Below are 15,963 nucleotides of genomic sequence, written 5' to 3'. Positions count from 1 at the left end.
AGAGAGATAAATATCAGTGAAAAGATTGAGAATGTAACTCAGATTGCAGGGGATTAGAGGAGTATAGTAGTAAATGGAACGAACACTAATGTGGGAAGTACTACTTTGGCTTAAAAAGTTTAAGGAGGGAAGATGAGATAAAAAGATAGCTTGTGGGGGTAGTAGGGCCAAAGGAAGGGTGTTTTAAAAAATTATATTGTTGATCAACTAAGCAAGATCCAAGAGACTGGAGGGGATAGGAATCAAGGGGTTGAGAAGTTGGCTCAACTCATATCAGAAGGCTTGGATTTTCACAGTGAAATAGGAAATGAGGTGATCTGCTGAGAGGAGGGGAGTGCTGAGTTGAAGGGGTAGGAGGTGAGTTGTAACTTAAGAAGAGGAGTTTTGGAATAGCTGCTTTGGGGAAAGTGATAGGGAGTCAGTATGAAATGGATAAAAGAATTTCCACACAAATGAAGACCTAGTTGAGGTTATAGTTGTTGCCCAGTTTTGGACATTTGCTTTTAAATTTGCCACACAAAAACCAAACCAGATCAGCTAGATTCTGAAGAATGTAAAGAAAATGAATAATAATAAAAATTATTCTTTGTACAGTGGGTATTTATGTCATTTAATAAGGGGCCCTGGAAATTACCACAAGAGCAAACAAAATTAGGAGACACTTAGAAGACTTTTATCACTTCTCTCCGTTATTCTTTGGTAGGAAAAAAAATGTCCAAGAGTGAAGAATTATTGCTTTTAAGGTGTAGGGGCCAAATTTAATATGTAGAGAGTTAATTGGGTGGCTTGCCATAATATTGAGGTTCAGAAAATGAGGGATCTCTAGGTCCAATACTTCCTCCTCTCTGAACTGCCTTTTTAGATATTTCTCCCAGGCCAATAAGAAAGGAGTTTAACAGCCTTTTTCCCATAAACGAATCAGGTTTTATTAATGGGAATAAAATATACAGCAAAGATGAAATTAATAAAATCAAAGACAAGGGAATAGGGAAAGAGGAAAATGGATAATCTCCCTGGCTCTAATAATAACCTATACAATCCCCAAACTCACTTCCAGCTCAGCTAATTCATAGGGCTGGATTTAACTCACCACTAGGAGTCCGTAGTTTCTATGGGAGCCAGCAACCAGTCTCTAGTCAGCTCTGAAGCCAGAGGGAAAGTGTGTGAGTGTATGAGAGAGTGTGTCTGTGAGAGTGTGTCTTGCTTCCTGTTGGGGTCCTCTTTTCTACCTTTTTCTCCTCCCCCAAAGGGGAGGTCCTTCAAGTAGTATGACTGAGATTGGTTCCCTGTTGATGACACAGTCCACAGCCTCTGAGGACACTCCTTCTCAGGGTTGGCTAAATTTAAACTAAGGTCTGACAGGTCTGGCCAGGTGTGGCTCAAGATCTAACCACCTTAAGTGGGTACTTAGTAGTTATTCATTCACACCCAATTCAAACACTACTAAGTCAGCCAAGTCGGACCCCTGAGCATCTACCAAATTCCATTATTTTACCACAAAGGCAAATATCTCCTCTTATCTTAACCAACAGTAACCGACTCACCTGAAACCAATGTGGTTCAGAGTAAAGTTAGATAGGATTCCTGCTATGATACAGGTAACAATAACTAGAGATACTAGAGGAAAGAGGCAAATTTGACCTCATAGGTATCATGGAAACTTGGTGGGATGATCTGTATGATAGAACTGTGGCTCTGGATGTAAGTTTATTCAAAAGAAAAAGAGTAAGTGGATGAGGAGGGGTGGGGTAGCAGACTATATTAAGGTGTACTTATGTGAGGAAATACAGAAATCAGCATGGTGGAGAGCATTTTTAAAAATTTCTTCCTCCTTTGACCTTCACCCAAAGTGACTTTATCATTGGAGTATACCAACAATTACCTAGACAGAAGAGAAGAAATAAATGAGGAGTTTGGGGAACATCACAAGCCTGGCACAGAGATATGATAAAGTAGTGATAAGGGACTTCAATTATCACAACATCTGCTGGAGTGCTCTTGTGCTTGCTCTCTCTCTCTCTCTCTCTCTCTCTCTCTCTCTCTCTCTCTCTCTCTCTCTCTCTCTCTCCCTCCACCCCCCCATCTCCCTCCATCCCTTTCTCCCTCCCTGCCTCTCTCCCTCCCTTCCCCCTTTCCCCTTCTCTCTCAGAAGCAGAACAACTAATTATTTCTTGTCTTGCCTTAGTGATAATTTTTATCCTTATAAGATAGAGAAACCAGTAAGGGGAAATTCTATTCTAGGTCGGTTTTTTCACTATCAGGGAGGAACTTATTTCTGGCATAGAAATGACAGCTGAACCTAAGTAGGTGAGAGCAAAGTCTCTAACCTGGAATTTGTGACAGAGCAGAGGATTTCCAGGCATAATCTAACAGCTTCCTAGATTTTGAGAAAGCAGACTTGAAAGGCTGGGGTGGGGGGGGGGAAGATATGCAGGATCCCATGAATTAAAATGCTTCACAGGAAGTCAGCCCAGGAGAAGTATAAATTGCTCAAGAATGAAATTCTGAAGACACAAAAGGAAACAATTCCAATGCGGAAGAAAAATGGTATTTGACTTTAGAGATCAATGTAGATGCACCAGCAACCCACTAACCAACTTGAATTTTAAAAAGATATTTATAGAAGATCAAAGCAAAACTGGAGAATGAATATTAGAGTGTGGTTCGATCCTATAAAAAGTGTCAGGAATGTTAAAAGTTGGGACGAGCTAAAGCTGGTGAAGGAAGCTAAAAACAACAATAAGAGCTTGTTGGGTTTGTTTGGGTTTTTTTAACCTCTATTAGGAGGTAAAGGAAGATCAAAGAAGAGAAAGAACCTTTGCATAAAATAGATGGGATGATGATAATTAACAATAAAGAAAGGCGGAGCTATTCAATTTGTGTTTTGTTTCTGTTATCTCTGCAAGAAAGAATCACCCTTACTCTGGAAATGACAGAACATAATGATTAACAGGGAATTGATGCCCAAGATAAATAAAGAGATAATAGGAGAACACCCAGCTGCCCTTGATAAATTCAAGTCACCAATCTCAGATGTACAACCTTCATTTCTGAAAGAACTGGCAGATGTGATTTGCTATGCTACTATTAGCGATATGTAAGAAAGATTATGGAAGATGAGAGAGGTACCATAAGATTGGAGAAGAGCAAATGTTCCAATTGAGAGGGAAGGGGAGGGGAGAAGAGTGACTTCATGCTGTAGGGCAATAAGCTTCTCTTCGATTTTGGGGAAAATTTTAGAACTAATCATTAACGAGAAGGTTGTCAAATATCTAAAAAAGAGAAGTAGTGATTGCAAAGAACCAGCATGACTTCATTAGAACAGGTTGTGCTAGACTAATCTTACTTCCTTTTTTGTTGGGATTACTAAACCAGTAGATGAGGGAAATGCTATGGATATAGTTTACCTAGAGTTGAGCAAAGCTTTTTGTTATAGGGGAAATCGATGGGGGGGTTGGGGTAGGGGTTCTTAGGAATTCCTCTTTAAAAAATTATACCCTCTTGCACACAAATCCAATTAGAGTAAAATAATAGTTTATTTAGGTGCTAGGGAAAGGAAACCAAGAGAGAAATACTTGGACTTCTCATGGGGAGAAGGCATAGCACAGAGGTGTGGCTCCCTGAGATACCTATCTCCATAAGCAGGAGACAGGCAGATACTTTTATAGAGGACATATGGTGGTGGTCTGATAGGGTGATCCCTTATTGGGGGAGGACCATCCCCCACTGGTGGTGGCTGGGGGAAGTTGGGTGAGGGACAGCTCCTTCTCTGTCCTTATGCCACAAAGGCAGCAGCCACACCTGATATCTCCCTGAGGGGTGGGGGAAACTGGAATGAAGGGTGGTGGTCCTGGAGCTAGCTCAGTCCCAGTGCCACTTATCTCTTTAGGTGTGTCTGTCCTTTGGTTTAGTTTCTCAAGGAGAAAGTTCTTTGATGTACACCAGAAAACTTCTGAGGCACCCAGGGGTCCCATAAAACTTTTGTTTTTATTTTATTTTTAAAATTTTTTTAGTGAGGCAATTGGGGTTTAGTGACTTGCCCAGGGTCACACAGCTAGCAAGTGTTAAGTGTCTGAGGCTGGATTTGAACTCAGGCACTCCTGACTCCAGGGCTGGTGCTCTATCCACTGGGCCACTTAGCTGCCCCCCCCATAACACTTTTGATAAAGAATTTCATATTATTCTTGTGGGCATGGAGAGACATAGATTAGATAATGATACAATATAAGATTAATTCAGAACTGGTTATATGGCTAAACTCAAAGAGTGGTTCTTAATGGTTTGCTGTCAACATTCTAGGAGGTTTCTAATGGAATATCCCCAATATGTATGTTGTGTCCTGTATTATTTAACACTTTAATCTATGACTCGGATAAAGGGAGAGATCATATGCTCATCAAATGTGCAGATCACACAAAGCTAGGAGTGATGACTAATAAAAAGAATGATGGTGTCAGGATCCAAAAGGGTCTTGACGGACCTTTTTGGCTGGATCTAAAGAGATGAAATTCAATAGTGATAAATTTAAAGTCTTGGACTTTGGCACCCAAAAAATCGATTAAAATAAGATGGAGATGGCATGTTTAGAAAGCAGTTCTTCTGGAAAAAATCTTGTGGTTTTAGTGGATGACAAACTTAATAAGAGCTAGCAGTGTGATATGGTTCCCCCAAAAGCTAACGTGGATTTAGGCTGCATTTAGAGAAATGTAGCTTCCAGAATAGGAGGTGATAATCTCACTGTACCCTCATCAGACCTTATCTGGAGAACTGTGTTCAGTTCTGGGCACCATGTTTTAAGATGTACATTGATAATATTGAGTGTCCAGAGAAGAGCAACCAGGGTGGTAAGGGGCTCTTAGTTCAGGTCATATCAATATAGGTTAATAGAACTGGACATGTTTAGTCTGGAAAAGAGAAGACTTAGGTTATCTTCAAGTACTAGAGGATTGTCATATGGATGGAGGAATTAAAATTGTTACATTTAGCCCTGGAGGGCAGAACCAGGAAGGATGAGAATAAATGGAAGCTCCAAAGAAGGCAAGTGAGGGTTGATATCAAGAAAAACTGTTGACAATTTCTGTTGTCCAAAAATGGAATGGTTTGCCTAGAGATCAGTGCGTTCCCTCTCCTTGGAGGTCTTCATGCAGAGGTTGAACAACTACTTGTCAAATGATCCCTTTTATGTCTCAGTTGGACAAGACAAGCCTCTGGGGTCCCTTCCAACTCTCCACTTTGATGATTCTATGATTTGGAGTTATTTCCCTAGTACTGATACTACAAGTTCTGTCACTGCAATTAAATTCTGCATCATGTAGTCAGGTTGAGAGCTGACTCAGCTTTAACTCTAGATCAGAACCAAGACATTAATGACTACTGAGTAATTTACAGCTGGGAGAGGGTGGATTGCTACTGCGGACCATTTTTACTCCCCTCTCCTTTTCCCTTCCATTTCAATCAGCAATTATTTGTGTTGCTGACATTTTGCAACACTCCCTTCAGGAAAATGTCTCATGTTAGAGAAAAGCTGAAGGGTTGCCCTAGACTCTTATTTAAGGATGAATTTTCACTTGTGATATTAAATTAAAGAAGCTTTGAGGGGGAGGGGGCAGAGATGGGGAGAAAAATCAATTAGTGACTATTTTTGCTTTAAGGGCAGCTAGGTGGCACAGTGGATAGAGTGCCAGCGATGAAATTTTAAAAAACTGATTTTCATGAGTTCAAATCTGGTCTCAGATACTTACTAGTTATGTGACCTTGGGCAAGTCACTTAACCCTTTTACTTTAGTTCTGTATCTTTAAAATGAGCTGGAGAAGGAAATGGCAAACCACTCCAGTATCTCTGCCAAGAAAATCCTAAATAGGGTCATCAAGAGTCGGACATGACTAAAACAACTCAACAACAACAAAATTCTTGCTTCAGAACCTTTCAAGAGATGCCAGAGAGATAGGCCTATGCCAATCCTGTGATTTCAACTGGTATGTCATCATTGCAAATAATTTAAAAATCTTTAATTTACTTAATTAGTCTCACCCAGGATGAACTGTACTAAGATCTCACTGGGAGAGGAAGTGTTATTTATAAATGTGTGGGGGAAATGGACACATGGAATAAGTCCTGTACTCTGGGACAGTTCTTGAATATTATAAGTTGCAGAGAAGAAGCCAGCCCACATTGGAAGAGTGATTTTTCTCATCCAAGAGTTCCCTATACCACTGAAAACACTATGCCCCTCTCTATGTCTTACCTCTGTTGTTAAGACAGACTGAAGGAAGACTACAGGAAGAGGGACAAAGGTTGTTAATAAAAGACGTATCCTCCATGCCTGGAATCCTTTTCCTCCTTACCTCCCCCTTTTAGCTTTCCCATTCTTTCTGACTTTAAAGTCTCTAATTCTCATGTTTTGTCCTTCACGATGATTATTTCCAGTGAAAACAAACCTTTCTCAAAACAGCAAAATACGTATTGAGAGGCAACAAAGTGAAATAGGAAAAACATTAGATTAAGATATAAACTTCATTTTAGCAAACATTTATTGAGCATCTTCAACATGCCCTCAGGCACTATGCTAGACCCCAGGAATATAGAAAGACAAAAAAGAACCAGTCTCTATCCATAAGGGGCTTATATTCTACTGGGGGAATTCAACATGTATACAGATAAGTAAATATAAAGTCCACACAAAGAAAGACAAAAATCTTTTCAGGAGGGAGGAAGTACTGATAGCTACAGAGAGTTCATGCTGAAGGAGGTGGCAGTCGAGGTACACTTTGATGCATGCCAGGGGTTCTGAGGGGCAGAGGAGAGTATATTCAAGACACAAGATACCATTTGTGCCAAGGCAAGGAGGTGGGGGACAAAACTTTGTGCCCTGGGAACAGCTAGCAAAGCCAATTTGTCTTGAATTGTGAATGTACAAAGGGCAGCAATATGGGATTAGATTGGAAAGGTAAGTGGTAGTGTTATTTGGGAGGGCCTTAATTTCCAGACTAAGAAGTTTTATTTTATCCTAGACAATAGAGAGGCACTGAAGAGTTTTGACTAAGGGAGTGGCACTCAAAAATATGTTTTAGCAGGATCAGTTTGGCAGCTTTGATGAAAAAGGGAAAGACTGAAAACAGCAAGACTAATTAGGCTATTGCTATAATCCTGGAAGTAGCTGATGGAGGCTTGAACTGGCATGGTTGTAATGTGAGTTGAGAAGGTGACAAATCTGAGAGAGTTTCATGGAGAAAGAATTGACAAAATATAGTAAGTTCTTCGATATGCAGAGGTGATATAGGGGAAACAGGAAGGGATGTCTTCAAGATTGCAAAGATTTGTGGCCTAAAGGCAGTTGGTGACCTCAATAAAAATAGAGAAGCTTCCCACCAAAAAAAAAAAAAAGTTAAAAAGGGGCATCTGGGTGGCACAGTGGATAAAGCAACAGGCCTGGATTCAGGAGGACCTGAGTTCAAATTCAACCTCAGACACTTGATATTTACTAGCTGTGTGACTGACCCTGAGCAAGTCACTTAACTCTCATTGCCCCTGAAAAAAGAAAAAGAAAAAAGAAAAGAAAGAAAGAAATAGAGAAGCTTGGAGAAGGAATGGATTTGGGGGAAAAAATGTCATGTAATCGAAATTATTTTTTAAAAAGTCATGTAAAGGAATGGATTTGGGGGGAACATATGATGCATTTTCATTTTGGCCATTTGGGGTTTGAGATGCCTATGGAGGGGGCAGCTAGGTGGCGCAGTGGATAAGGCACCGGCCCTGGATTCAGGAGGACCTGAGTTCAAATCCGGCCTCGGACACTTGACACTTACTAGCTGTGTGACCCTGGGCAAGTCATTTAACCCCAATTGTCTCACCCAAAAAAAAGAAAGAAAGAAAGAGATGCCTACGGAACATCCTGGTGTGGATGTCTAGCAGGTGAAGTAGGACTGAAGTTCAGGAGAGTTGTTTGGGATTTGTGAATAGATGTGGGAGTCATATGTGTAGAGATGATAATTATACTCATGGAGATTTATGGGACCATCAAGGAAGACAGCTTGCATTGTAGCTCAACTACTTTGCAACCTCTGTGGCCTTGGGCCAGTCACACATTCTCTCTGAACATCTGTGAAACTGAGATAATAACTGCTATAAGGTACAAATCAAATAACATACCTGTGAAGGTATATACAAGGGTAAGGTAGTATTTGTTATTCATTTTCTCCTTCTGCTGTGGCTTTTCAGGTTATGCACGTACCAAGGTCAGGAGACCTGAATTAGCTACAGGGTAACTCTGGGAAGGAAACAAGTTTGCAGTGTACAATCCAGCTAAAAATTCTACATGGTCTTAGAAATACAGAACTTCATATCATTACTTCTTCTTTTGCCCATGATAACTTCTGCCATTTACAGATTCTTTAGCCCCTTTGGTTCTCATAACGTTTATATCCTCGCACTGAAGCCTTAAGTATGTTCAGGATTGATTGAAGCATCCACTAAAATTGCTTCAGAAAAAATTAGCCTCTTGAGACTACCACCTTGGTGATTTATAATAAGAAGGGCACCTTGTATATAGTTAATTAAAATTTGCTCATTTATTCTGCTTTGCTTGAATAGGCAACTGATTTGCGGTCTCAGATTTATGTTATTGTATTAGAAGAACCCCACCCCCGCTAGTGTGATGTGTGCTTCTAGCCCTAGAGGCTTTTTCTTTGAGTTAGGAAAGAACCTCTAGTTCACTTTCCCAAAGTAAAAAGACTGAAGGAAGTGGGGTGAGGGTTGCTAACAAAGGATGCTAGCCTCCATGCCTAGAATCCTCTCCCACCTCCTCCACCTCTGAGCTTCTTAGCTTTTCCTCCAAAACCCAACTCAACGCCACCTTCTACAAAAGTCCTTTCCAACATCTAGTGCCTTCCCTTGGAGATCAGCTACTGCGCAGTCTGAATATATCTTTTATGTACCTAGGTATTTTCATGTCTCCCCCATTAGAATATGAGATCCTTGAGGGCAGAGTTTGACTTACTGGTTGTAGGTACCATGGCTTGAAATTCAATTCTTTACTTGAAATCAGCTAGTTGAGGACTCTTCTTCTGAATTTTCTATCCTAATATGTAAGAAATATAGACAGAGGCAATGGCAGGGCTGGGAACCAAAGATGGGAATCCTAGGTTCTTGTGGAACATAGAGCCCCACTTGTTCAGGATTTGGGTAAGCTTTTCTCAGGCTGTCTGGTCATGTCAGCTTTGTGAAGAATCCGGTTTTAAAAATAGCAGTTTCCTCTTCTATTTGGAGTTAATCAAGGGTCTGTGATTTTTCTCAGTGTGGAAACTCCTTATTCCATATATAACATAATAGCAAAGCCTTATGCAGTTCCCTGGGGCTCAGAGAGATTAGGTGACTTAGCTACCGAAACACTACCTACCGGTGTCAGTGATGGGATTTTAACCTAAGTCTTCTGACTTTAAGTTCAACTCTCCCCTTACTACAGCTTCCCACCTCTCACACGGGTTATTAGAAGCCTCTGAAGTAGACTGCAAAAAAAATACTATCTTTGGAACTTAATACTGTTATATCTTGAGTAGAGGATAAAATTAGACCTAATGTAATTTGTTCAGCACCATTCAAGTGATCCCACAATGTATTGTTCCTTCTGTCACCATCACTTAAGTTCATACAAATTAAAGGTGGAATGTTTGAGCAAGTCAATTAGTCTATCACGTCTTTAGAGTTCAAACAATAGATCGGTAGTTCCCAACCTCAAACAATTTCACAGACTGCTACGTGATAGTAGCTGTGCTATTAATATCTTTTAATAAATTACAATTACAAGAAACTGATGAATTCAGTAACTTTTAAATTTGTATTTTATTAAATATAACAGCATCACATAATTTGAAAAAGAGTAATGTATGCACAAGACATCATTCAGTCTCCAGAAGGTATGTTTACTTATTTATTATACTGAATCACTGATGCATATTTTGTTATCATTAAATAAAGATGAAAATGACAGTGCTTTATACACATATGAGTTTGGGGAGTCCATGGGCTGAGAAACCATTGCAATGGAATGAAAAGCCATGAATGATTCCCAATGATATTGCCTAACTGCAGCAGCAGCTCATAGCTGCCAAGTCACCCAACTTTTATTTCTAGTTCTCCACATTTACAACAAAGAAGGAGCATCATTGTCTCAAAGCACCAGGAGCCTTCCTATTACACAAAAATGGAGCTACATTAACATACTAAAGAGTTATGGCTCTTCATCAGTGTTAAGGTTACCAAATGATAGGTTCCAACCTATCTCTAGATTATGATTTAGTCTATCTAGAGAAAACCTTTCTATCAAGAGTCAGTAACTGGGGCAAGTCACTTAACCTTCATTGCCAAGGAAGGAAGGAAAGAAGAAAGGAAGGAAGGGAGGGAGGGAAGAAGGAAGGAAGGAAGGAAGGAAAGAGGGAAGGAAGGAAGGAAGGAAGGAAGGAAGGAAGGAAGGAAGGAAGGAAGGAAGGAAGGAAGGAAGGAAGGAAGGAAGGAAGGAAGGAAGGAAGGAAGGAAGGGAGGGAGGGAGGGAGGAAGGAAGGAAGGAAGGAAGGAAGGAAGGAAGGAAGGAAGGAAGGAAGGAAGGAAGGAAGGAAGGAAGGAAGGAAGGAAGGAAGGGGGGAAAGAAAAAGAAAGAGAAAAATCCCCATAAAAATAAAACACATTATTTTTCCTTAGTGAAATTAAACATATCCTATTTGCCTGCCTTTAAAATTAAGAACGGAAAACATAAAATTTTAATCACTAAATATAATAGTATAGTACAGAGGCTTTGGAGTTAAAGGGCTTTGGTTCTATCCCTATTAGTTTGTGTGACCTTGTGCAAGTCACAACTTCGCCAGTCACAGTTTCTGCATTTGTAAAATGAGAGGTTTAGGACAGATGTTTGAAGGTTCCTTTCAGCCCTAAATCCATAATCCTATAACAATCCTTTTTTTAAAAAAAATCAATTACCAATCATTTCTTTAGCACAGTCGGTTTCTAGCCTCTGTGCTAAGTTTGGGGATACAAATATAAAGGTGAGACATTACCTGCCCTCAAGCACCTGACATTCTGCAACCAAAATTCTAGCCCCATTCTACAAACAAAACTCCAATCCTTTAGTGTTCTACAAGGGATGGAAAAAAAAAAAGTAGAATGGAGAGGAAGAAAGGGAGAAAGGGAAAGGAAAAAGAGGGTTAAGAGGGGAGCAGGAGACAACAGGGCGTAAATGAGGTAAACATCTTTTTTTTTTTTTTTTTAGTGAGGCAATTGGGGTTAAGTGACTTGCCCAGGGTCACACAGCTAAGTGTCTGAGGCCAGTTTTGAACTCAGGTACTCCTAACTCCAGGGCCGGTGCTCTATCCACTGTGCCACCTAGCTGCCCCTAAACATCTTTTTTTTTTTTTTTAAACAACCTGCAGCTATAGGTTTTAAGTTAATGCCCTTTGAAGTACCATTTAGTTCACAAACCACCATACTTTGGAGTCACTTAAGTCTGGAAAGGCAATTGTGCTACTGGAGTCCCAGAAGGGACCAGCACAAATCTAGTCCCAGAGATGGTATGAAATCAGCCTTCAGGACAAGCACCCATCCATTAGTCTAATGTAAACTCAGAGGCAAGCAATGATAGTATAATATTGCTTTTTGATGCAAAGTAGTCATTTCTTCTTGGGAAGGGTGAATCTCATCTATTTACGAATCTGATGAAGGTGAACTACTTTTGTCTTTATCAAGCAGACAAGCAAGGCAAAAACAGTATACTAAAGCCTTTCATTTGAGGGTTTCTGTATTTCTTCCACAGAGATTGAGACAGTGAAATTGGCACGTTCTGTCTTCAGCAAACTACATGAGATTTGCTGCAGTTGGGTGAAGGACTTCCCTCTCCGCAGGAAACCCCAATTGTATTATGAGACATCAATCCATGCCATCAAAAACATGCGCAGGAAAATGGAGGACAAACACGTCTGCATTCCTGATTTTAATATGCTCTTCAATCTAGAGGTAAAAAGGGCACATCCCAGGGGCCAGTGGGATAAAGAGAAGAGGATTTATCTTACTACCTTAAGCTCCTTTATTGGAAATGAGAATTATCAATAGATTCTTAATGGACCATACATAAGTCAAATGGCAGAAGTTTACTGACATTAAAATATGGAGAATTATTTCTCTCTAATGTTATCAAATGATTTTGTTAAGGATAAATTCACATGTGTTACAAAATCCATTTTGAAAATACTCTTCTAAAAAGGGGAGAATAGGTTTTCTTTGAGGAGCAAGCCAAAGGACTAAAGAGGCCCGAAATCTGTTTCTGAGTCTCATTGACTTGTTCTCTAACGTGGGTCAGGTTTCCCAAATCCTGTGCTTTAGTTTTCTAAAAATGCCCTTAAAATTCTTTTTGTTTATCATGCAAAATGTGGTGGTAATAAAGGTAAAGATGCCTACCTGTGAGTGATCTGGGTTGCTTTAGCAGAAACTCTTTGGGTAGGTCCTAAGTAGTAGCATCTCTTATTTGACCTAGATGGACTTCAGGCTCAATGGTAACAATACAGCTAGTGGGTGATACTCAGAATTTACCTGTGCAGTTAAAGTTCATATGGAAGCCTCCTTTAGTCAGCTCTGGGCTGCCTGGGATTAAAAAAAACAAAACACAAACCTGTGAGCAGCACCAGACCCTGCATTTAAGTGTCTACTGTGTGCACTTAGATACAAAGACACTTGGGGATATACCAAGGTACTGGGTATACAAAAAAAGACAAAATGAAAAACAATTCTGTTGACTCCCCAAAAGAAATTACATTACACTAGGAAGTCGCAACATGTCAACAGATTATTTACTTATAAATACAAAAAAAAAAATTGAGGAGGGAGAAAATTCCAGCAACTAGGAGGAATCAGAAAAGGCTTCTCATAGAAGATTACATTTAAATTGAGAAGGTAAAGAAATAAGAAAGGAGGGAGAGAGGAGTGGAAGAAAGGAAGAAAAGGAAGGAGGGAAGGATAGAAGAAAGGAGAGAGGGAAGGAAGAAGGGAAGGAGGGAAGAAAACAAGGAGTGGGGGAAGAAGGGAAAGAAAGAAGGAAAAGAGAGGAAGGAACTAGCCATTTATTAAGCATCTATTGTGCTAGGCACTGTGCTAAGTGCTTTAGAAGTTTCTTATTTGAACATTTGATTTGAAGGAAGCTAAGAATTTTAAATGATGAGTAGGTGGGTACATTCTTAGTGCGTAGAACAGCCGAATGGTGGTTGTAAGCTTTATCCTTCTTTTTAAAAATTACGAATTTAACAAATATGAACATTTCTTTTTGGATTACCTATATTTTATAATGTAAACCACTCCTCTCTCTCTTAGTCTCTCTTTCCCAGAGAATAAGCCCTATAACAAAGAATAAAAGATGGGGGAAGAGGACAGTTAAGCAAAACTAACCAACACATCAGAAAAGTTTAACATATATACAGTGTACCACACTTATGGTCCCCTACTTCTGCAAAGATGTGAAGAGAGAGGAAGGGGCCCTTTCATAGACCTTCTTTGCAGCCAAGATTGGTCATTATCTTTTGTAACATTCAGTTTTGATTGTTTTGTTTTTATTCTTTCCATTTACACTGCCATAATAACAACATGTTATTTTCCTGATTCTGCTTACTTCTCTTTGTATAAGTTCAATCAATCAATAAGTATATTTTAAGCATCTGCTATGGTCCAGGCACTATGTTAGGCTCTGGGATATAAGTACAAAGAATGAAAAGATCCCTACTTCAATGAGCTTGCATTCTAATGGGAAAGACAACAAGTGCATATTATATATATATATAATATATATATATATATACACACACATATATATACATATATATGTATATATGTGTGTATTTATGTGTATATATGTACACACACATATATACATACAACATCAATATATAGTTACTAGTTACTAAACACATGCACAGAGAAGAGTTAAATGCAAGACAACTTGGAAATGGAGAGAATCATCAATTGGTGGGATCAGGAAAAGTCTCATACCAAAGATGGTGTGTGTATAAGTTCATATAAGTTTCATGCTTCTCTATATTCATCATATTAACAATTTCCTTTATAAAAAATGCATCATTAAGATAGGAAGCTCTGGGTTAAGGCACTACCTTTTTAAATAATGCAGATTCATACTTTCAGCATATCAATTTATAATCTTAATTTTGTTTATTTTTTGGGGGGTGGGGCAATGAGGGTTAAGTGACTTGCCCAGGGTCACACAGCTAGTAAATGTCAAGTGTCTGAGGCCGGATTTGAACTCCGGTTCTCCTGACTCCAGGGCCAGTGCTTTATCCACTGCACCACTTAGCTGCCCCCAATTTATAATCTTAAAAGAGTTGTGGAGCAGCTAGGTGACATGGTGGATAGAGCACCAGTCCTGGAATGAAGAGGACCTGAGTTCAAATCCAGCCTCAGAAACTTACTTGCTGGTCAAGTCATTTAAGCTCAATTGCCTCAAAAAAAAAAAAGTTACACAGGGCACTGAGTGTTAAGGGGCTTATCTACAGTAACACAGGCTGTGTGTGGGGGGCAGTATGTAAACACATCTATATATAAACATATGTATGTATATATATGCATATGTGTTTATATACATATACACATATGTCAGAGGCAGGACATAAAAGTATTTCTGACTTCAAAAGCAGTTCCCTTTCTCCTGTGCCATTCTATTTCTGCATCATTTCTTATAATATAGTCATATTCCATGACATCCATGTACCATAGTTTATTTATCCATTCCCCAATCAGGGGGCTTCCATTTTGTATCCAATTCTTTGCTGTTAAAAAAAAATGCTGCTATAAAATGTTTTGGTGTGTCAGGGGGGACCTGTCATTGACCCACTTGGTATATGCTAACTAGTAGGATCTCTGGGTCAAAGGGTAGGGGCCTTTTAATCACTTTCTTCACATAATTCCAAATTGCAAAAAAAATTTAAATTAAAAAAATAATAATAATTCCAAATTGCTCCCCAAAGGGTCATGTTGATTCATTGCTATACCAACAATGCACTAGTGTGCCTGTCTTTCCACAATGCTTCCTACTGGCTACTGTCTTCTTTTGTTATCTTTGACAATTTGTTGAGTATGAGGTTAAACCTCAGAGTTGTTTTGGCTTGCATTTCTCTTATTATTAGTGATTTGCAAGCACTCCCTCATATGATTTTTAATAGTTTTACATTCTTTTGTGAGCTGTTTGTTTGCATCTTTTGACCATTTAGTGATTGGGGAATGGCTTTTAGTCTCATATATTAAACACGAACATTTCAGTGTACAAAGAACAGAAGGCTAGAAATGAATATTCAAATTGTGAACTTCTGCTTTAAATGTATATTAAATTTAGGGGTGGAGCCAAGATGGCAGAGTAGAGGCAGAAACTTACCTGAACTCTACCAAATTCTCCTCCAAACACCTTCAAAACAACACCTCAAATAGAATTCTGGAGTGGCAGAGCCAACACAATGTAGGGATGAAACAATTTTTCAGCCCAAGCCAACTTAAGAGGTCAGCAGGAAAGGCCTGTCACACTGGGGTTATGGGGAGGCCTAGAGCATGCCCTGCTTCAGCAGCAACATCAGCCTTGGGAGCTCTCAGCCCACAGACAGTATGGGAGTCAGTAAAAAGAGATTACAGGGGACCCTTTGCTGGTGCTGGATTCAGGACCCTGTTGCATTGTCCATATACAGTTCCAGGGCTAAGAAGAGCACTAGCACTTGTGGCCACAGGGGAGCAAGGGCCCTGGTCATAGTTCCAGTGCAGAGAAGACCCTTTGTGATCACTTACAAGGGAGCAAGGAACCTGATCACAGTTCCAGGGTCAAGAGAAGAACAGTGACCACACCTCTCCTTAGATCATACCACCTTGGAAACACTGAAAACTTACAGACCCCTCAGAACTAGTTCTGAAAACAACAGGTCTGAAAGGTCTGAAGTTTG

At 39.6% G+C, this 15,963-nt stretch overlaps 1 protein-coding gene across 1 annotated transcript in view; it reads left to right on the top strand.

Annotated features, from left to right (window-relative positions):
- Positions 1 to 15,963, top strand: part of PPM1E (protein phosphatase, Mg2+/Mn2+ dependent 1E) — a 247,924-nt gene that overhangs the window by 206,194 nt on the left and 25,767 nt on the right. The window contains exon 3 of the mRNA XM_044001847.1: positions 11,799 to 11,998. Within this exon, the coding sequence (XP_043857782.1) occupies positions 11,799 to 11,998 (200 nt within the window). The remainder of the gene's footprint in view (positions 1 to 11,798; positions 11,999 to 15,963) is intronic.

This window comes from Dromiciops gliroides, chromosome 4 (genome assembly GCF_019393635.1).
Source record: "Dromiciops gliroides isolate mDroGli1 chromosome 4, mDroGli1.pri, whole genome shotgun sequence".
In the NCBI taxonomy this organism is placed as follows: Eukaryota; Metazoa; Chordata; class Mammalia; order Microbiotheria; family Microbiotheriidae; genus Dromiciops; species Dromiciops gliroides.
The sequence above is the reverse complement of the archived record's forward strand: the minus strand, read 5'-3'. Positions and strand labels throughout refer to the sequence as shown.